Here is an 18,935-nt window from a genome sequence, read left to right as displayed (position 1 = left end):
ACGGTTGCAATGTTTTGACTACATTATACAAAATGGAGCCAAGAGCAGTTGTGTGCATTCCATGATAAGCTATTACATGGTACACAGTACAATGTCTGACCTTGATGACTATACTGAATGGTGAACGATTCTTTTCAAATACACGCCTTATAACATGTTGTGCTTCACACTACAGAGTGCTCCTACTGTAGCATGCATCCCTACAGTAGCTGCCTTCCTGGTCAAACAGTCACTCGCTTTTGTTTTCCACCTGAAAGAAAAGACCATGCAGGAGAGGAGCTTAGAGCAACAGAGAACAATATACAAAGAGAGGAGTGTCCTTATAGCATCCCATGGTGTTATTGAAACCAACTGGGGAAATAGATTATTTTGAAAATGGCCTATCATGGGGTAATCTTTTTTGAAGTTTTAAAAGAAGATAAGTTGGGGAGAGGTTGTTACCGTAACATGTAAAAAGAATAAGTAAATAGCCTATCATAAGGAAACAAGTAAAGTAATGTCCGATAACGTTTGTTCACATAATCTGTCTGAACAGACCATTATCCATAGTGAAGAGAGGGACAGTACTGTAGGTATTCACTCTTCACTGACAATTCATTAAATGGGTGTACAGTTATGATAAGATACATATATAAGGTGTATATGATTTAGCTTTGTTTTTAAGATACTTTTGGGGTCTTTTCTGCCTTTATCTGATAGTACAGTAGTGAAACAGTTAACAGGGAGAGAGTCAGGGAGTGACATGCAGCAAATTAATCTGCCACCGGGCTCAGGAATCGAGCCCAAGACACACTGTCAGGCATCAGAGCGTGTGGAACATGCCGGCTATCGGCGCCCCATATGAGTTTTTGTTATGGAAAGTTAAAGCTCTATATTCTGATAGTAATCATTGAGTGTTTGATCAGTAACAGGGGTCTCCCCATCTCTCCAGCTCTTTAGTAAACAGAAAATACATTTTCAGATCGGGATACCAATTTTATTGGATAATTACACGGATAATTGCTTCAATGTTACAGTGTTCCAGTTCCAATTTTGTCTGCTCGTTTTCTTTTTTCATCCTGACCCCGTATGAGCTATATGTCTTGACTGGATAAAATTGGTATCCCAACATGAAAATGTGTTTCACTTACTAAAAAGCTGGAGAGACTGGGAGACCTCTGTTACTGAACAAACACTCTCAGAATATAGACCTTGCCCATTTAATGGGCACATACCACACAGAGCAATACCTCCAAATATCACAAATCCAAACTGTAACAAGTTCCTAATGAATTGAAAATTGTCAGGGCAGGAAGCCACCATTTTGGTGAACCTGGTGAATTTTATTTTTAGATTCGGCCAACAATTTCACGATAAGTTGTGGCACAATCAAGTGCATGAAAACCCCAGTGAATGATACCCGTCGGCACAGCATGGATAATTTAACTCAGAGAGTGTAAAAATGGACCCATAAGCAACATTTATATTAGTACTCCACACACACTTTTATGCATCTAATCAACAATAACTTTTGTTTTACTTCACTGTCAGTTCAAGCCAAGGCATTAGGTATTCCCTCTTAGATGACACCTTACATAACCATCAGTTTAAGCATGAAAGAGAAGGGGGATTTATACTCTGCCATACGATGGTGTAATAACAGATTTTCAAGGGTACTAGCTTGAAAATCAGTTCTTGTCAGCAAAAGACACTGTTGTGCAACAGAATATAAATTAAGCTTGACCGTGATAGTTTAATTAAGCACTTTAACAATGGAGTACCAATATTGGGGATGTCTGCATGTAGAAGGAAAAAAAAGTTTTTTTTTTTTTTTTTTACAAATTCTGACATTTTTTAAATCATTTAGAATTTTAGGGGGGTTTAGTGGTTAAGTGACAGGGCTCTGACATCAAGAAACATGAGGCAGCGTAGATCTAGCACTGAAGTCTGATGGCCTAAATGGTATTCTGGGAAAACTAGGGCATCCTACACAATCTTGTATGAATGTGAGGAGAAGCGGGAGCTGCAGCCAGACACATTTTACTTACTCCAGCTGGTTTTCTGCACAGCACACATACAGAGAGGCAAGAGATTAATACCCAACTCATCCCCTATGAGAGGTTGTGGAACGTTGGGGAAGGAGAAAGGGTGCAAGAATTGCTGTGTAATGGCTGTCATCTATCCCGCTGTGGCGCACGCGAACACACACACACCTGGCCTTTAACAGCAGAAAGCAACACACAATTTTGTAATGACTTTGACATTGGGAATGTGAACACACACGCACGCGCGCGCGCGCGCACACACACACACACACACACACACACACACACACACACACACACACACACACACACACACACACACACACACACACACACACACACACACACACACACACACACACACACACACACACACACACACACACACACACACACACACACACACACACACACACACACACACAGGATAAATTGCCATGGCTGCAATGAGGATAAGTTAGTTCCATGATCATGTTCTTGTTCTGAGGCCTGGAATGCAGTCAGTAACAGCCAGAGACGCAGTGGAGAAAGGCCTGCGGTTGCTATGGAAACCTGGTGGGTCCATCGTGACTTGATGCTGCTCCAGATGGAGGATGAGGTAGCAAGAAGATGGAATGAAAAGCTTCCAACCTTTGACTCATCATCAGAGCATCTGCCTCAGGCCGTGGCTTACGGCTGGCATCACTGATGTGAAAACACCTGTGGTGTGTACTTTTACGTAATGCTGTTTATATAAATAATGTAGAGAACTGGAGATTTATGTAAGCGTTCACACTGCTTACTACTTTCAGGGAGAACTGTATATAATCCCATAATCTGCTTGAAATCGACCAAACAAAGATTAAGTTCATCTTCATCTGACCGTCGATTTCTCTTCACTTCACTTCTCAGTGAAGATGAACGAGAGGCCAGACAAACATCCTTCATGTTGTTCAAGCCTCAGAGCGTGTTTATTTTAATGATCAATCAATTGATTGTGTTCTGGCTTGTATCAATGGAACTAACATAGTATAGTTTGGTTTAAGATCCTATTTAAAGAAAACATTTTCTTTTTTTTACATTAGTGTTATATTATCATCAAAATCTTAGTGTTTTGCCATTCATTTGGGGGCCCACTTATAATATCCTCACGGCCCACCAGTGGGCCCTGGCCCACAGGTTGGGGATCACCGCCCTAACCAATCTTTTGCTGTGCACTCAACAAGCAGTTCTAATTATTATAGGAATTCCTAAATGTCACAGCCTTAATATGAATAATAATAACCCTAACCTTTTGCCGTTTGGCACTGGAAACTAATCTAGAAATTGGCTTATGGAAAGTGTCATTCTATCGTGGAAATACATGATTATTCTCCAAATTAAACCGCAAACACCTATCTGTGCACACACACCCACGCTCCAGCTTGAGACTGGGCTACAGTACAGTAGTACACAATAAAATCCTCAGGTGTTCATTTATCTCTGAGACTGTACAAATGGATCTGTAAATGAACACTCTGGATTTTACAGTGTAATAAGCCTGTATTATAGGTAGCCTAAGCGTACTTTCAAATTATTCTAAATAATAGATAATAGATTCATAACAATAGATCAAAAATAGGAGCAAGATCCACAATATAGGCTTAACCTCAACTGGACAGCCTTGGTCTAATCTTGGCTAGCAAATAACACATAACATCATCACAGGGTAAATTACACTCTAAACCAGGAGTCTTCAACAGGTGGTCCTCAGAGATCCTACAGGGGTCCGCCAAATCTTTGTATGATGGACATTAGCCAAAAATAGCAGATCTACAAGCTCACAAGCTTGTACATCGGCTATTTTTGAAGAGTTGGCCACTGGGGCGGCAGTAGCTCAGGGGTAGAGTGGCCGGGTAGAGTGAACTGGAAAACCGCAAGGTTCCCAGTTCAGATCCCGGGCTGGGGCACTCCCCTAGAGTTAGTGTCGAAGTGTCCTTGAGAAAGGCGCTGAACCCCTAATTGCTCCCGATGAGCAGGTTGGTGCCTTGCATGGTTTCCTCCGCCATCGGTGTATGAATGTGTGTGTGAATGGGTTAATGGCACAATCAATGTAAAGCGCTTCGGATAGAAGCGCTATATAAATGCACCATTTAGAGGAAAAAAGAGCAGACCAAGTACAGAACCAACGGTCAAGTTGACTAAATATATTAAGGATTTAAAAGGTTAACTGTCTGAAAATACACATTAACATGAATCTGGCCCTGAAACATGACTGTCATACCATAGCCTCATGTGAACCATGGCTAACATGAATCCAACTATCTATGAAATCTATGAAAAAGTTTAATCTGCAACACAATTTTATAAAATACGTAGTGGCCAGTGGGGGTCCCTGCTTCATCTTTCTCTATAGCTTAGGGGTCCTTGGCCTGAAAAACTACAGCAATTTGAAAAAACTAATCTGTTCTGTATCATCTTCTCTGCCCCTGCAGGCCTGATAGACCACTGTGTTGCAGCAGAGGCACAATATTATTCTTTCTTTCAACTTCAGTGTTGGTTGTTTGTGCTTGTTACCCGGAACAAGCCCTTCAGTTCACACTTGTTTTGGGTGTGTGGATCACACACCCAAAACAAGCCTTCAACTTTTGTCCAGCAGATATACATGCACCAAAAACCTTCAACTCATTAATCCTGCCAAGGGCTTCAAGGCTCGCCTCGTACCCTTTAACAATGGTTCTCAATGTAGGGTCCGGGGACCCCAGGGGCCATTAAGGCGGCCCGGGGGGCCCCAGCTAAAGGATTGATAGTTTGTAACCAAAATGGACACGGTATAGGCTACAGATGGAACGAAATGGACCCTGTTCTGTTAAATGAACACTTAACCACTTAAACCCTCGGTGGCAACTCAACTGTACTTCCTTGGGCCCCTTTTCCCATCTACACCAAATCCCTTTGGCAAATAATAGCCGATCTACAAATTCAACTTATATGCATTGTTGTGTAGCAGTTTCTACTGTAAATATCTTTCTTTCTTATTGCTACTCGTAGGATGTTTTTTGTTTTGTTTTTGCACAATATAGCATACTATTGTTTGTTTTTAAATGTCTAGATGAATTGAATACACAGGACCTTAATGGGAACAAGCCCTGAGGGCTGTTATCTGTTATCCTTTTAGCATTATTTTGTATAAATCTGTGTCCACCGTGCCTTGTTTTTGCAAACTGTTAATAAAGTATTCAATCAATCAATCAATCAATCAATCAATCAATCAAGTAAGCAAGCTTGTAGATCGGCTATTTTTGGTTAATATTACAGATTTGGATGGCTGCTGAGGTTCAGTGGTTAAGATATTTGACTGTCTGTATAGGCCTGGGGTCCCAGAGATAATCATTTTCCGTCCGTGTCATAGTAATGCCGTATCTAGACTCGACCCTGGGGGTCCTTGAAATGAAGAGGTTGAGAATCAGTGCTTAAAACAGCCTACCTGTAACTGCTCCAACAGCAGCAGCACTCTGTTGCGTCTTGTATGCGGGACGGACAGCTTCTCTTCACACCACACACACACACTGCATGGATTCCTCTGCATCGATGCACTGATCATCATCATCCGACCACACAGAGACTGCAGTCTCCGACCGATCACGCTGACAGCAGCTCATCATCATCATCATTATCAGAGGTACATTGATCCGATCCAAATGGTACTGTAACTGTACTGACTGTACAACTACCACCATCATCACCACATTCACCACTGCCGGTTCATTCGATCCTGTGGCGAGTGAGCGAGTCGTTCCGTACCAGCCTCGTCTCTAGTGTTGACAGGTTTTGAGAGAGAAACAAGCAACTGGGGTCTATGAAAACAAGCCTAAAGAAGCGAGCCCTTCGTCCTTTAAACATACATACATGCATACAACAGTATACGTTGGAAAATAGCTGATCTACAATTAAGCTCACAACGCGGCGAGCTCGTAGGTCTGCTATTTTCCAAAGAATCTTGGAAGAAAAATGTAAGATTTTTTTTTTTTTTGAAATATTTTTGAAACGTTGTAACAACATAAATCTTGTATGGGGGGGGCGGGGGTGTGTGTGTCTGGCATACAATATTTTCAGATGGGGATACGCAGGACAAATACATATTAATTTGGGTGTCCTTACCTTGACATGAACATTTTTAAGAACCACTGGTTTCAACAACGTCAGGAAACAAGCACAAATAAGCAACTACACTTTAGTAACAACTCAAAAAAAAAGCGCAACCCGCAACTAACCAATATTTACAACAACTACACACTACACAGAAAAACAAGCCCAAAGTTGCTTATAATAAGTGGACATGGCAACCCTGCCCTGCTCGTCTCAGCTGAGAAGAATCTGTCTGATCTCGATCGTGGCGCGCGCAGCCAGTGGCGCGCGTGTCCGCGCACATAATGTTTATGGTCCATAAAACATAAAATAAAAGAAGTATCATCATTACCAATATAATTATGATTATTATAATAATAATCGTAATAATAATAATTATTATTATTATTATCATCATCATAATTATTATTATTATTATTAGTAGTAGTAGTAGTAGTATTATTATCGTTATTATAATAATAATAATTCATATGATTATTATCAGATTATTATTACTGTATATAGTTTGTGAAGGTAATGTTTAGGACCTTTAAATTAGGCAATATTCCAATAATAAGCTACAGGTCGTTGTTGAATTTGGCCTTAAGATTTTTGCATTTTGGCCAAAACAGACCAACTTCACTTCAGATGCATGTAGAATGCAGATAGTTGTTCATTTGTTTGCTCCCAAGCCTGTGAGGAGGAATTTGAACAAGAGTACAAAGGTCATCTTGAAGGACCTCCTGTGTGTGTGTGTGTGTGTGTGTGTGTGTGTGTGTGTGTGTGTGTGTGTGTGTGTGTGTGTGTGTGTGTGTGTGTGTGTGTGTGTGTGTGTGTGTGTTTGTGGTCTGGTTAAGCACTCAGTCTGCGTTGTAAGGGTTAAAATCTTTGACAGAAAATATACATGCTGTTATATAGTCTAGTTATCAAACAGCTGTAGTAGACCTGTAGGATTCATGTCTTTTTGGTCAGTTTTCTGCTTCAAACAAGATTTCTAGACATCTCTAACCCATCATGTGGTTTTCAGTGTATGAGGACTGGTCTTTTTGTGTATACTAACAGGGATATCACGATATAGTATAGATGGTTGTGAAAATGTATAGTGTACCTCAGAGTAGATTACCAGCTTGCTATCACTACTTAAAAGAAAGAAAATACCTGACCTGATTCTATTACTTCTCTCCACTCATAGCCCAACACTTACACCTTGTGTCCAGCTGTTGAACTACACCTCAGAGCAGATGTTAATCTGAAAGCAGAAGGAACAAAAAACAAACAGGCTAACATCTTTTCATTTTTTTTATTATATCAAAATACAAAAATTTGAGAGGAAAATTTTGAATGGGACTAAGCATTTGAAATGATATGGTGACATGAATACAACACTGCTTTCATATTCTCACAGACATGCCGATAGATAGATCATACTGTCCATCATGCGCTAGGCCTATTTCTACATCATTATGGGCCACCGGAAGTAAGCCTATGCATTTCCCTATACATTTTTATGCCATTTTCCTAGAGCTGTGGTCTCCAGTCACAAAGCCTCTATTCCTCACAAGGCTACAGGTGCCATTAGGCTAGAATGATTTTTTTCCCTTTATTATTATTTTGCTCAGTGTCTATTTCTTTTGAAGAACAAAGTTCCATGGCAGTTGAACATGAGGAGTGAGTAACAAATGATCTCAGACAATACAGAATTCCCTGGACAGCAGTGGCAAACGAGAAAACCAATACAAGTTTTTATACATAAGGCTTTGGTACAGCACCATACAGCATGAGTTAATTGCTCACAAAAAAAAAGTGAAGCCAACTACCTGATGTAATGACACAACAGAATGTCAAACCCTGAAAAAAGAAAAACCCAAATAAACAAACAAACAAAAAACATCAGGTCATTTTGAAATAGACAAAAAGTAAGAAGTATTATGTTTTTGTTTTGAAATATTTACATATGAACATTATTGATACATATTTCAATTGAAAGAACATTATGGAAACAGATTATACACAAAAACAACATAGAATACAGAATGTAAACATGTGATGTACAGCACAGATTTCAATGGATGAAAACGACATGAAATGTAGTAAATTTTCTTCCTTTAAGCACTACTTAGTTTGCTTGAGTATGAGCATCTGCTAAAACAGTCAACAATGTAGTGCTTATTGTAGCCTACGAGAATAATACATTCTAGTTTATCAGTGCTGGTACACATGAAAAAACTGAGAATATAGAAAATACTACATATTCTATTTTCTGTCCAATAACAACCAGTTTGGATGTCCATGAATGATTGCTAAATAGGCATTTTGTATTGTCTCTACATGCAAGATTAATACAATAAAATTAAATTGGCTCTAAGTATTATCCTACCAGCACCTAATGATGCACTAAAAGCTGTAAGCAGAGAAATTGGAAAAAACAAAACTTGATCTAACAGTACCTCCAAAGCAGCCCTCTTAAACACTGTACATGTTTTTGTTGAATAATGCAAAAGAGTCCGGAAGACTACATACCTTTGTAAAATCCTACACGGAAAGCATGTATGAGTAATAACTTTCCCAATACCTTCACTAGGAGAACCAGCATAAATACAAATGTGGTCTGATGAATACCCATGGCTATACTGTACAGTACCAGTAAGAGTCTTATTGTCAAAGGTGGTGAAATAATGCAAGAAGCCCCTGCAGTGGTGTGCTTGAAACAGTGCGTGTCAACCTAAGTTTTTAAACCTGTAGGAAGTGTGTAGAAAGATGCCCTCATGACCTGACCATGCTCTCAGATTCCCTCTCTTGTGCCTTGGTATCTACTGCTAATCCAAATCAGGTTGATGGTGACAATTTCTTGGTTAATATTATCAATATCAACACAATTATAATTTGGAGAGGGTACCTTGGAAGCGTAGACAAGACAAACACACTAAAGAAATAGGTAATCTTGAGCTCATTTGAACGTCACTCAAGTCTATCATTTGAGCGTATACAAATACTTTCCATGTTCAGTATGGTTTATCACTGCAATTACACCATGATACTGCAATGATAGGACCTATATTGTGTAACGGAGCTAGTTTAGTTATTCAAACACAGAGGACTGAAGAGTTGCTTGTGGCAAAGACCTCTATTCTACAGCACCACAAAGATTACCATAGCACCAAGTCGTAATGTTCAAAGCACCTATGCCCTAACACACTGTTTTTCATATCAAACTAATGTAAACACAATTTCTCCCACGGCACATTGTACATGACCATGATGTCTGCGACTCTTAGAAAGATTTCCTTCAGTAAATTTGCTTTGGACATCTGAAGGCAAGTGATCTTGAGTGAATCTACATACAGTGTGTGCTATGAAAGGGGAAAATGTTTTTTGAATTCTTTGTCCCAGAAAGGTTTAAGGGGCAACACATTTCCGCATCTAAAGCTTTTCGAATTGGCATTCACATTCTATACATCAGAGAAAATACTACTCAACTTGTGCGGCCAACGGGCTATGGCAATAATACATTGTACGGTACTAACATTTAGGTTTCTTTTCTTTTCAGATAAAATAATGTTTGCTAAAGTATGACAAATGAGGCACCTTAAATGTTTTATAAACACTGTCCACTTAAAGCCATACTGTAAGCAAATACTTTTTTTTATATATAATCTAATTTTTCCTTTGAATCCTATCATCTTTTCATACATCCTTATACACAGAACATTTTCCTGTAAAACATGGTTTGATTTATCTTTACAAATACAATACACACCATGTACAGTACATAACAAATATAAATCTTTCCCCCATATCTTACATGAAACCAATTCTTACAGTAGAATATGCACTTTAAGTTCAATGTATCAATTTCAAACAACTCGATTTTAGGCAATCACCACTTTCTCACTTGTCAAGACTTTTTGATATTTCAGTGTAAGCAGATGCAGGATCAATTGATTCATGTGGATACTTACTGGAAAATATGTGATTTGGTAGTGGCAGGCAAAACTAAATTGAATCTAGCTTCTAACGACTGACTTAGCCTTTGAGATAGAAGGGGGAAAAAGTGATTGTTGCCGTTAGAATGACAGGAGCAGAATTTAAAACCCGGGTGGTATTATTAGTTATCATCATCTTGCCAAATTATACAGGAACAACTAAGGAATAAATAAATGTTTGGACTTGTTATGTCAACCGGGCATCTTACCAATTACAGCTGCACTATAAACAATATGCATCAGGTCATTCATTGTACTGTGACATTGGGACATTCATTTCCTGTACAGCAAAAACATACATTCATTATCGGTTAGTGTTGAAAATTAACAAACGTACAGAGAAATAGCTAGCAAGTAATATACAATTGTTAAGAGAGAGATAAACAGTCAGGATGGCCACAATTTGAATATTATCTGCAGCCTGTAATTTCAGAACTGCACCCAGGCAACAGCTGTGAACTTTCCCCAACTTTGCAAAGCAACAGCAATCATCTTCTGTTCTAACAAGTATTTTGAAACATGAACGTCTGTGCCAACTGTTTCTATCGGCATGAGAACTACAGTACAGTGTGTATGCACATTTCAAATGACACTATACACATGGTTTATTTGTGTTTTAAAATCCGAGCTTCAGCATTATATTTTGAAACCCAGATGACTGTTATTTTTCACTAATTGTTATCATATTCTGTTCTATAACTGGAATATACACAATAGGTACAAATAAGTACCCATTTAAAATATAAAAAAGAATCCAGGGTAATGCATCTTCTGTAGCATTTTCTCGTGTGTCCTTGGCAGAGAACGAAAAAAAAACACCATACATAGTGGAGTCCCTCACTCCCAGAACAGACATGTGAGAAGGCGAATAAAAAGGCAGTTGATTCTTATGTAAAAAAGAAATAAAAATAAAAACAATAGAGAAAAAGGCAAAAAAGGCACCTAGATTTGTGCCTCATTTCACAAATGATTTCATATTAATGAAATACTACAATACACATCACAATTCATCACCCTGTTCTAACCCTACCAGTTTAAAACGTCCTTTGAGCAGGAGAATCCCAATTTTAGTTTGATGTGATTGAAGCCTATGGTCTAATCCATAAGAGAATGCCATGATGACAGTATCAAACACACCACCATCAAGCACTAACAATTAAGACAGTGTGTCTTCTAATGATCTGGATTATGAGCATAACAACATGGTTTGTATTTAAAAAAAAAAAATCAAAATCAAACGAAATACACCAGTTAATTTGAGCGTAAAAAGCTTCAAAATCATATAAAAGTTAGGCCATATTATTTGTTTCATGAGTGTGGTGTGTGATATTAAACCTTTTTATCCATACATTTTATATGTAAAAAGGTAAGTACGTACAGTATACCACAAGAATTACAGCAACTCTGCGTTTACTCTGAGGTATATTTTGTGATAAGAACCCTGTGTTAGATACTGACGCTATTTGTATTGTAGGAAAGGTAGAGTCGTGTCCCAGTCCAGAGACGCACCAGGTTTAACAGTACACTGTGTCACTGAAACACCTAAAGATATGGATCCCTCAATGACCAGTGAATGAAGGTTTTACCTTGATGAACTATTCAACCCATATATCTTTTTTCTTTTATTACTGTAGGAGTTTAATCCCCTTCTTTTACTATTGTATGTACATTATATATTTTCAGAGCTAAGTTTATTTTAGATGAGATTCCTCAGAGATAACTAGTGTGGTGACAACTCAGAAAAAAAAGCCATTGTTCTTGCTTTCAAATGATTAGAAAAAAACACCAGAGACAGTTTTTCAAGCCCCTGGAGTACTTGATGTGACGGCTCCCACTGCAACGCAACAGGGGAAGACCTAGAGATTAAGAGTTGAGTATTATCTTGACAGGGAGGTGGGGGGGTCGGGGGTGTTGTCAGGGTAGTCGAGTCCCATGGCTTGGCCTGTCATTTGACAGTGGTGGGCATACAGGTCAGCGTAGAGTCCCATAGTTTGGTCCATCGGAGTCTGTGCTGGCCAGGATGCCTGTCTGGTCCTCCTCAGACCGTCTGCGGTGCAGGAAGGAGGTCAAATAAAGATAGGGGTTTTTTCTCTTAGGCCGTTTTTTCTTCCTCTGGAAGTGGAGATCCTTTCTCTCCAGGGTTGTCTGAGATTGCTGCTGGGTCTGAGAGGGAGGCACACCTGTGATGGAGACAGAGGGTCGTCAGTGAAGTCCTAATACTAATCATCTTTATTCGCGTAGCACCTTTTAAAAACGAGTTACAAAGCACATTAAATAAACAATGGGGGAAAAAAACAAGCAGTAGGTTTTGATGAAAATAATTAAGATGAGCACAATATACTGTATAATGCTGTAAAGTAGTATTAAAATGAGAGGAAAAAATACAGCGTATATACTGTATACTGTATGTATGTATATATACAGTATACAATACATACGCACATCCTTACACACATGTATGCATCATATATACAGTATGTCAATGACCATATAAAACATCTGTGCAGAACTGTATTCTATCATCTCAAAAACATCTCCAAACTCCGCCCCCTTCTAACCCTGTCAGATGCAGAGAAACTTGTCCATGCCTTTATCTCCTCTAGACTGGACTACTGCAACGCACTCTTCATTGGGATTCCTGGCAAAAGTATTCAAAAGCTGCAATACATCCAAAACAGCGCTGCCAGGGTCCTAATGAGAGTGCGTAAGCATGACCACATAACACCGGTCCTATTTTCACTGCACTGGCTCCCCGTGTCAGCTAGGATCGACTACAAGGTCCTGCTGATCACCCACGACTGCATAAATGGACATGCCCCTCCCTACCTACAGAAATTAATTAGGCCCCCACAAAATTCCACCCGCACCCTTAGATCTACCAGCAGATTCCTCCTCGATGTCCCTGGTACAAATCTACGTACTATGGGTGACCGGGCCTTCTGCTCGGCAGCGCCGCGCCTATGGAACAGCCTTCCTATTGACCTGAGAGCACCACAGACCCTGGACTCTTTTAAAATAGGCCTGAAAACGTTTTTGTTTCAGAGGGCATTTTCATGTTGAATTGTTGTTTAGTCATATCTGTTTTTAAACCGTGCTTTTTAAATTTATATGATTGATGATGTTTTACCTTGTGGCACTTTGAGATTCCTTGTGAATGAAAAGTGCATTACAAATAAAATGTATTATTATTATTATTATTATTATTATTATTATTATTATGTGTTGTACATCCATTACAGTATAACAATGATGATACTAATAATAATGATAATAATGAATAAGTCAAATAGAAAAGCAAGTCTATAGAAGTGGGTTTTAAGAAATGATTTAAAAGATTAACAGAACAAACCTACATGTCTGTGGTTAATATATGATCACCTGTTCTCCTCCTGGAGGTTGAGTTGTTATTGGTGTTGCCTGCCACTCCCTTGGCTTTAGTAATACAGTGGTGTAGCAGTGCTTGAAAACTCTCAGACCCGGCAGGATGACTAGACGCTCCTAGAGGCTCCCTGTGGAGAAGAGGAAAGACACGCAACGCACGTTGGTTTGTATTCGTGCGCCAGCAGGGGGCGCTATCTTCCCAAGGTGAAAAGCCAGAATGGCACACTTTGATTCCAATTTCCAACAGGCTCTATCATGATTTAAAGAGCTCTGGTGGTTCTAATCATCTCTTTCACTAAGATGAATTCTCATCTCTGCCTGCATTAATGAACAATAAGTTCGAGAAAGAAAAAAGAAAGATAGAGAGAAAGAAAGAAACAAAGAAAATGACGAATGGCTGACTGAATGAATGAATGAATGATTAGTTGATTGTATCATACTGTATGATACCATTGGCTTTTAGTCAATTTCTGCTTAAAATCTGAATAAAAGCCCCAATCCAGGATTTATTAGGATATATCAGTCACAGGTGCCTCAAGGGCAGAACTGATAGAAAGGATTCCCTGGACATCCCACCATAACTTAAAAGCTGTCTCATTGCGCAGTATTTAATTACACTCTTGAAACTCATGTTATGCAGATACATACAGCAATGTCAGCCCCTTGTCAGTATTTAGAAAAAACATCACTACATTTTACTCATATTCTGGATTGGGACTTAAACAGTGAAAATATTGGACCTTTCTGTATAAAACCCATGAAATGAAAATCAGCTAAATCACTATTTGCATAACAGTGTAATTTCATCAGCCTTGTTTCTTGGCTGTCTCTTTTTAATGTATAACATGGATGTATGTACTGTATGGCAGTCCTTCTTCAAAATGGGAAACAGACAGGATTCTCTTTTTTTAATCCCTGTAAGAGGTATTTTCATTTTACGAGTGCCACATATTAAACATAATCACCCGTTGGGTTATTTTTTCATTTGTAAAAAAAATGTTAAATAGTGATTAATCAGTCTATCATACATCAAATCACAACGACTTCATGAACAGAATATGCAGTCTGTTTAAAAAATAGTTTTTACCTCATACCGAATTCTGGTTTTGTTGTCCATCTCTCATAGAAAGATGCATGTAAATACTAATATCCAAAAACAACCTCACAAACGCTAAACATGGAGGTTCATGAGGTTCAATGTTAGCTCAATGTCTTTGCCTTTCAAAAGATCAAATACACCAGCTGACAAAACCTGACTTAGTGATACATTAAGTCAGGTTGTTGTGCCAAACATGTATTGTTTCAAAAGGCATAGGAACACAAAGCTCTAGAGAGGCTGTCCATCATTTGCCACTGTGGAGAGAGAAATTGAAAGCCATTAGCAGAGAGGGGGAGACAAATCTGAGCATGTTCAACAGTCCTGGACAGATGCAGCACACATTTTCCATTATCATCACTACTGTGTGCTGCGGCCACAGTGTGTTGAATAAATTACAATTTCCATAAACATGAACACTGTACAGCACACTTCCATAAACATGAACACTGCGTACAGAGGCTTCACCATGCTGACGGGAGGAGATGGCAGGAAGAGGAAATGGCCGTTAAAGAACAGTCACATGACAGGAAGAGGAAATGGCCATTAAAAACAGTCACATGACAGAAAACGAAAGCACTTAGGACAACAAATGTGACAGAGAATTTAGTCTGAGTATTATTGTTATTTGTTTGGTCATAGAGATAGATTTAGAGAATGCATGCATGGCATTTTGCACATGAAACACAACTTTAAAGGGGAATACTCCAGTCTATCGGCAATGTGGGTCCTCTATTGATTCAAGGCTTTTGTGCAGGGAAACTTATGCCTGTGTTCCGTAATCAAATAGGATCAAATGCTACTCCACAGTCCAAAACCTCCTCCTTGTATGGTTCACAAGCCTTTTTGACTGTAGCCTACACTACAGCAGGCTCATTGTGCCTTGGAACTGTATTGAGAATGCATCCTGCAGTCATTTACCATTGGCTATACTTAACTTGAATCCAGTACAGAGGCACAACCCAAAGCGATTCCCCTTTAAAGGAGAGAGTGATTAGATCCCGCCCCCTGCTGACCCCTCCCCTCTCAGACATGGGTCCGACCCTTACCTATTGCGGCGTAGGGGACCGGGTCACAACAACGCTGCCAAGATAGCTGAGATCAATCAAAAACAAATGAGGTAAGACCCTTACCCTGTACAAAGCAGCAGCCCTATTATGCTACTTCCCCATAAAGGCCCGTGATATTGAAGGAGCAAGCCTCTGCTTCATCCTTTACACTGTGCTGGTAGTTTGTAGGGTTTAGAGGGTGGTGAGGTGGGTGCGCGGGGCAGTAGGAAGGTATGTAGTCTAGAAACTCTACGGGGTACAACTGTATATGCGCCTCAGGTATGCTTTTTTATGTCTGCATAGGCTTTAGCTGCCTGTATATGAATGCTTCAGCGCATGGAAATATTGGATGTAATTAAAGTTAAAAACTTTAAAATCTTTTTGTCAGATTTTATCCTAACATTCAGATAATGAAAAACAATTACACTAACTCAAGCTGAGAGAACAATATTTCTTACGTTTTGTAACCATAATAATATGTACACAATTGTACATCAAGTACACAATAATGTAATTATGATACTGAATGAAGAGCACCAACATAATTTTCACAACTACTTTATGCATTCCATTTTCAATTTCATTGATTCTGCTATATGTTATACTTTCATACTCTTCAAAACCAAATTGTTATCTAGCTTGTATTTGCCATGTCACGTTTAAAATTGAGAATACAACAAAAATATGGCAGTATTTTTTCAAATGTTCATCCAATCATCATATTAAGATTTTATTCTACTTGCACTGTAAGCCAGTGACATGATTTTAAAAATCAGCCATAGTATTGACAGGACATTATTAAATAATCTAAGGATCAAATTCAGCTTACACATGCCATCGAGTTGTCAAAATCTTAGAAACATTTTATCTCTATGAACTGATAAAATGTGTGCTAAATGCAATTACATGCTTTCTGCATATTATTGCAAAATATGCATTATTGCTTTGCCTAACGGAAACAAGTAAAATTCAAGTAAAGTAAAGAAATTTGAATAGAGAGCAAATTTGGAATAGAGAGCTGATGGGGAGTTACAGTAAGTCTCCTCCGTAAATGAGTGTATGACTATTCTATGCTGTAATGCATCACCTACCCTGAGGCGGATATCTGGAGCTGAGAAGGCTCTGAGGGTAGCATCTCCTCCTCTGTCCTTCTCTGGGATGGCCTCTGCCCGAAAACATCCCTGCACTCCGGAGGGGGAGAAGGGGACTGGGAGGGATAACTGGCTGCAGTGGAGGCATAGGACATGTGGGCACGGTAACTGGGGCTGGGCTGTCTGCTACCCTGGCCCCTACTGGGAGAGGTGGTCAGCGAAGACCTCCGAGAGAAACTAACGGTGGCCGAGGGCTGCAGGGTGATCTCTGGCATCTCCAGAGACCGGGAGGTGCGGAGGATGCTGGGGCGGGGCGGGGGCCTCACTAGGATGTCTGGGGAACCCGGTTGGGTGCTAAGGGGACTTTGGGAGAGCGGAGAGAGACGGGAGGGCTGGAGTACCAGCGGGGGGAGACTGGGGTCAGCACGGCGCCCTGCCCTCGGGCTGAGCCAGGACTGAGGGCTACTACTCGGGGCTGTGCTTGGGCTCCCTGCGCGGGGAACCGGGTCAGGGTAAGGCAACACTGGTACACCCACACCGTGGGATGTGTGTCTGAGCTGGCCGAGACTCTGGGCCTGTTGCATAGCTGAGCGCCTAACCGGAGGCCCCGGCTGCCTGTCTCTGCCTGGAGGCACAGGGACCTCCAGCTGCAGGAGACCAGGGCTAGATGGATCCTGTAGGGGAGGGAGGTGCAAGCGGCTCGGGGGAAGGTGGGGGGGGTACGGGGGAGGGTCGGGGAGGTCCTGGGGATGATGTAAGGGATGGTGGGGTGGGTATATGAAACGTGGGCCCTCTAGACCCAGGAAGGGGAACTCGTGTGGCTGCCAGCTTTCGGGCGAGCGCGGCGGGGGGCTGTGTGTGTGAGAAAGAGAATGGCCAGATGCAGTGTACTGATGATGCTCCATCTCCCCACTCTCCTCTGGGATGGACGGATAGCCGAAGGGCCCCTCAGCGGTGCCCGGAGGGGAGGACAGAGCGGAGCTACGCGGGCTGATGTCGGGCATGTAGAAAGGTGGTGGAATCCCTGATTCTCCGCGGCTGCCTAGATACCCATAGAACGGGCCCTGGGGAAAGCCCCTGTAGCGGGAGGCCGGTGCCTGCCCTGAGGCGTGAAGCGCACTGCCCTCCACAAAGCTCATACCTTCCATAGCCCTGTGTAGGCGGGGGCTGTAGTTGGGGGGCTGCGTGGACTCCAGGCTGGAGGACGTTGGGGAGAGCTGGGGCCGGAGCGTGGGCATGATGGGGGGCAGGGGCCCGGGGTCAAAATCATTCTCCTCGTCGGACTGCCGGAATTCCGGGTACATGTCGGATTCCTCCGCGAAGGGGAAGCCCTGGATGCGGCGCGCCGGCGGGCTGAGGTCCATGCAGAATCGGCCGTCGGGTCCGCGGCTGATCAGCTCAATGGGGGTGGTCACCTCGGCCTCGTACTTGGACACGCTGTACTTCTTGCCGGCTATCGCTCGCTTGGTTTTCTTGTATAAGGAGAGCTCTTTGTCCTTCTCTCGCAGGGGGCTTGGCAGCTTCCTGACGTACAGACCGGGACCGTGGGAGCCATCCGAGGAAATAGAGCGCGGCCGAGATGGAGGGGAGCTCTCTGGACTGATCTTCCCCGACGACAGCCTGACACAGGAGACACAGACAGCGCGCTGGGTTTAGAATGACGGACACTACAGTATATGTAGATGGAACCAGGGACGTGCACAGATAGACTCTGGGTGGTGCTAGAGAGCCTGCCCTTTGCCCTCTTGACCAGAAGTGCCCTTTTGAAAAAAAAGGGCACAGTTTACAGCAGGGGTCTTCAACAGGGGGTCCGGGACCCCTAGGGGGTCCTTAGAGTTACTACAGGGGGTCCGCCAAATCTTTATGTGATTATGATTTTTCTTTTTACCATAACCACTCGAAACCTAGCATCCCTTTTCTGAGGAGAACTTTAGCCAAAAATAGCAGATCTACAAGCCCACAACGCCTCGCGCTGCGAGGCGTTGTGGGCTTGTAGATCGGCTATTTTTGGCAAAGAGGTATACTGTAGGTGTAGAGGGAAAAAAGAGCAGACCAAGTAAACAAAAAAAAGTATAATTTACTTGAGCACCTGCCCCTCAAAATGTCTGTGCACGCCACTGGATGGAACTCTACATGTTGATGAGGAAAAGAAAACAGACGAATGAGCAAGCAAAATAATTTAAAATAGCAGAGATTTACCATTTAACCAAATGGCAAATTACACA

The 18,935-nt window shown here is 41.2% G+C and overlaps 2 protein-coding genes across 9 annotated transcripts in view; both read right to left on the bottom strand.

The window, feature by feature from the left end:
* The window catches only part of arhgap32a (Rho GTPase activating protein 32a), a gene marked incomplete at its 3' end in the record, with an annotated part of 28,847 nt that extends 23,113 nt beyond the window's left edge, over positions 1–5,734 (bottom strand). Inside the window, exon 1 of the mRNA XM_084064175.1 lies at positions 5,470–5,734. The remainder of the gene's footprint in view (positions 1–5,469) is intronic.
* A 4,577-nt stretch (positions 5,735–10,311) lies between these two features.
* igsf9ba (immunoglobulin superfamily, member 9Ba) overlaps positions 10,312–18,935 on the bottom strand; it is a 78,848-nt gene continuing 70,224 nt past the window's right edge. For 4 of the 8 annotated variants that reach the window (XM_084063677.1, XM_084063679.1, XM_084063678.1 and 1 more), the window contains 3 exons: positions 16,711–18,330; positions 13,472–13,602; positions 10,312–12,273 (listed from right to left, as the gene is read on the bottom strand). In XM_084063677.1, the coding sequence (XP_083919803.1) occupies positions 12,065–12,273; positions 13,472–13,602; positions 16,711–18,330 (1,960 nt within the window). In that variant the 3' untranslated portion in view covers positions 10,312–12,064. Of the gene's footprint in view, positions 12,274–13,471; positions 14,828–15,619; positions 15,666–16,710; positions 18,331–18,935 lie in introns of those variants that run through there. The other 4 variants (XR_014601236.1, XR_014601238.1, XR_014601237.1 and 1 more) reach the window with 4 other exon arrangements.

This window comes from Gymnoscopelus microlampas, assembly GCF_963454915.1.
Source record: "Gymnoscopelus microlampas genome assembly, chromosome: 8".
NCBI lineage: Eukaryota > Metazoa > Chordata > Actinopteri > Myctophiformes > Myctophidae > Gymnoscopelus > Gymnoscopelus microlampas.
The sequence above is the reverse complement of the archived record's forward strand: the minus strand, read 5'-3'. Positions and strand labels throughout refer to the sequence as shown.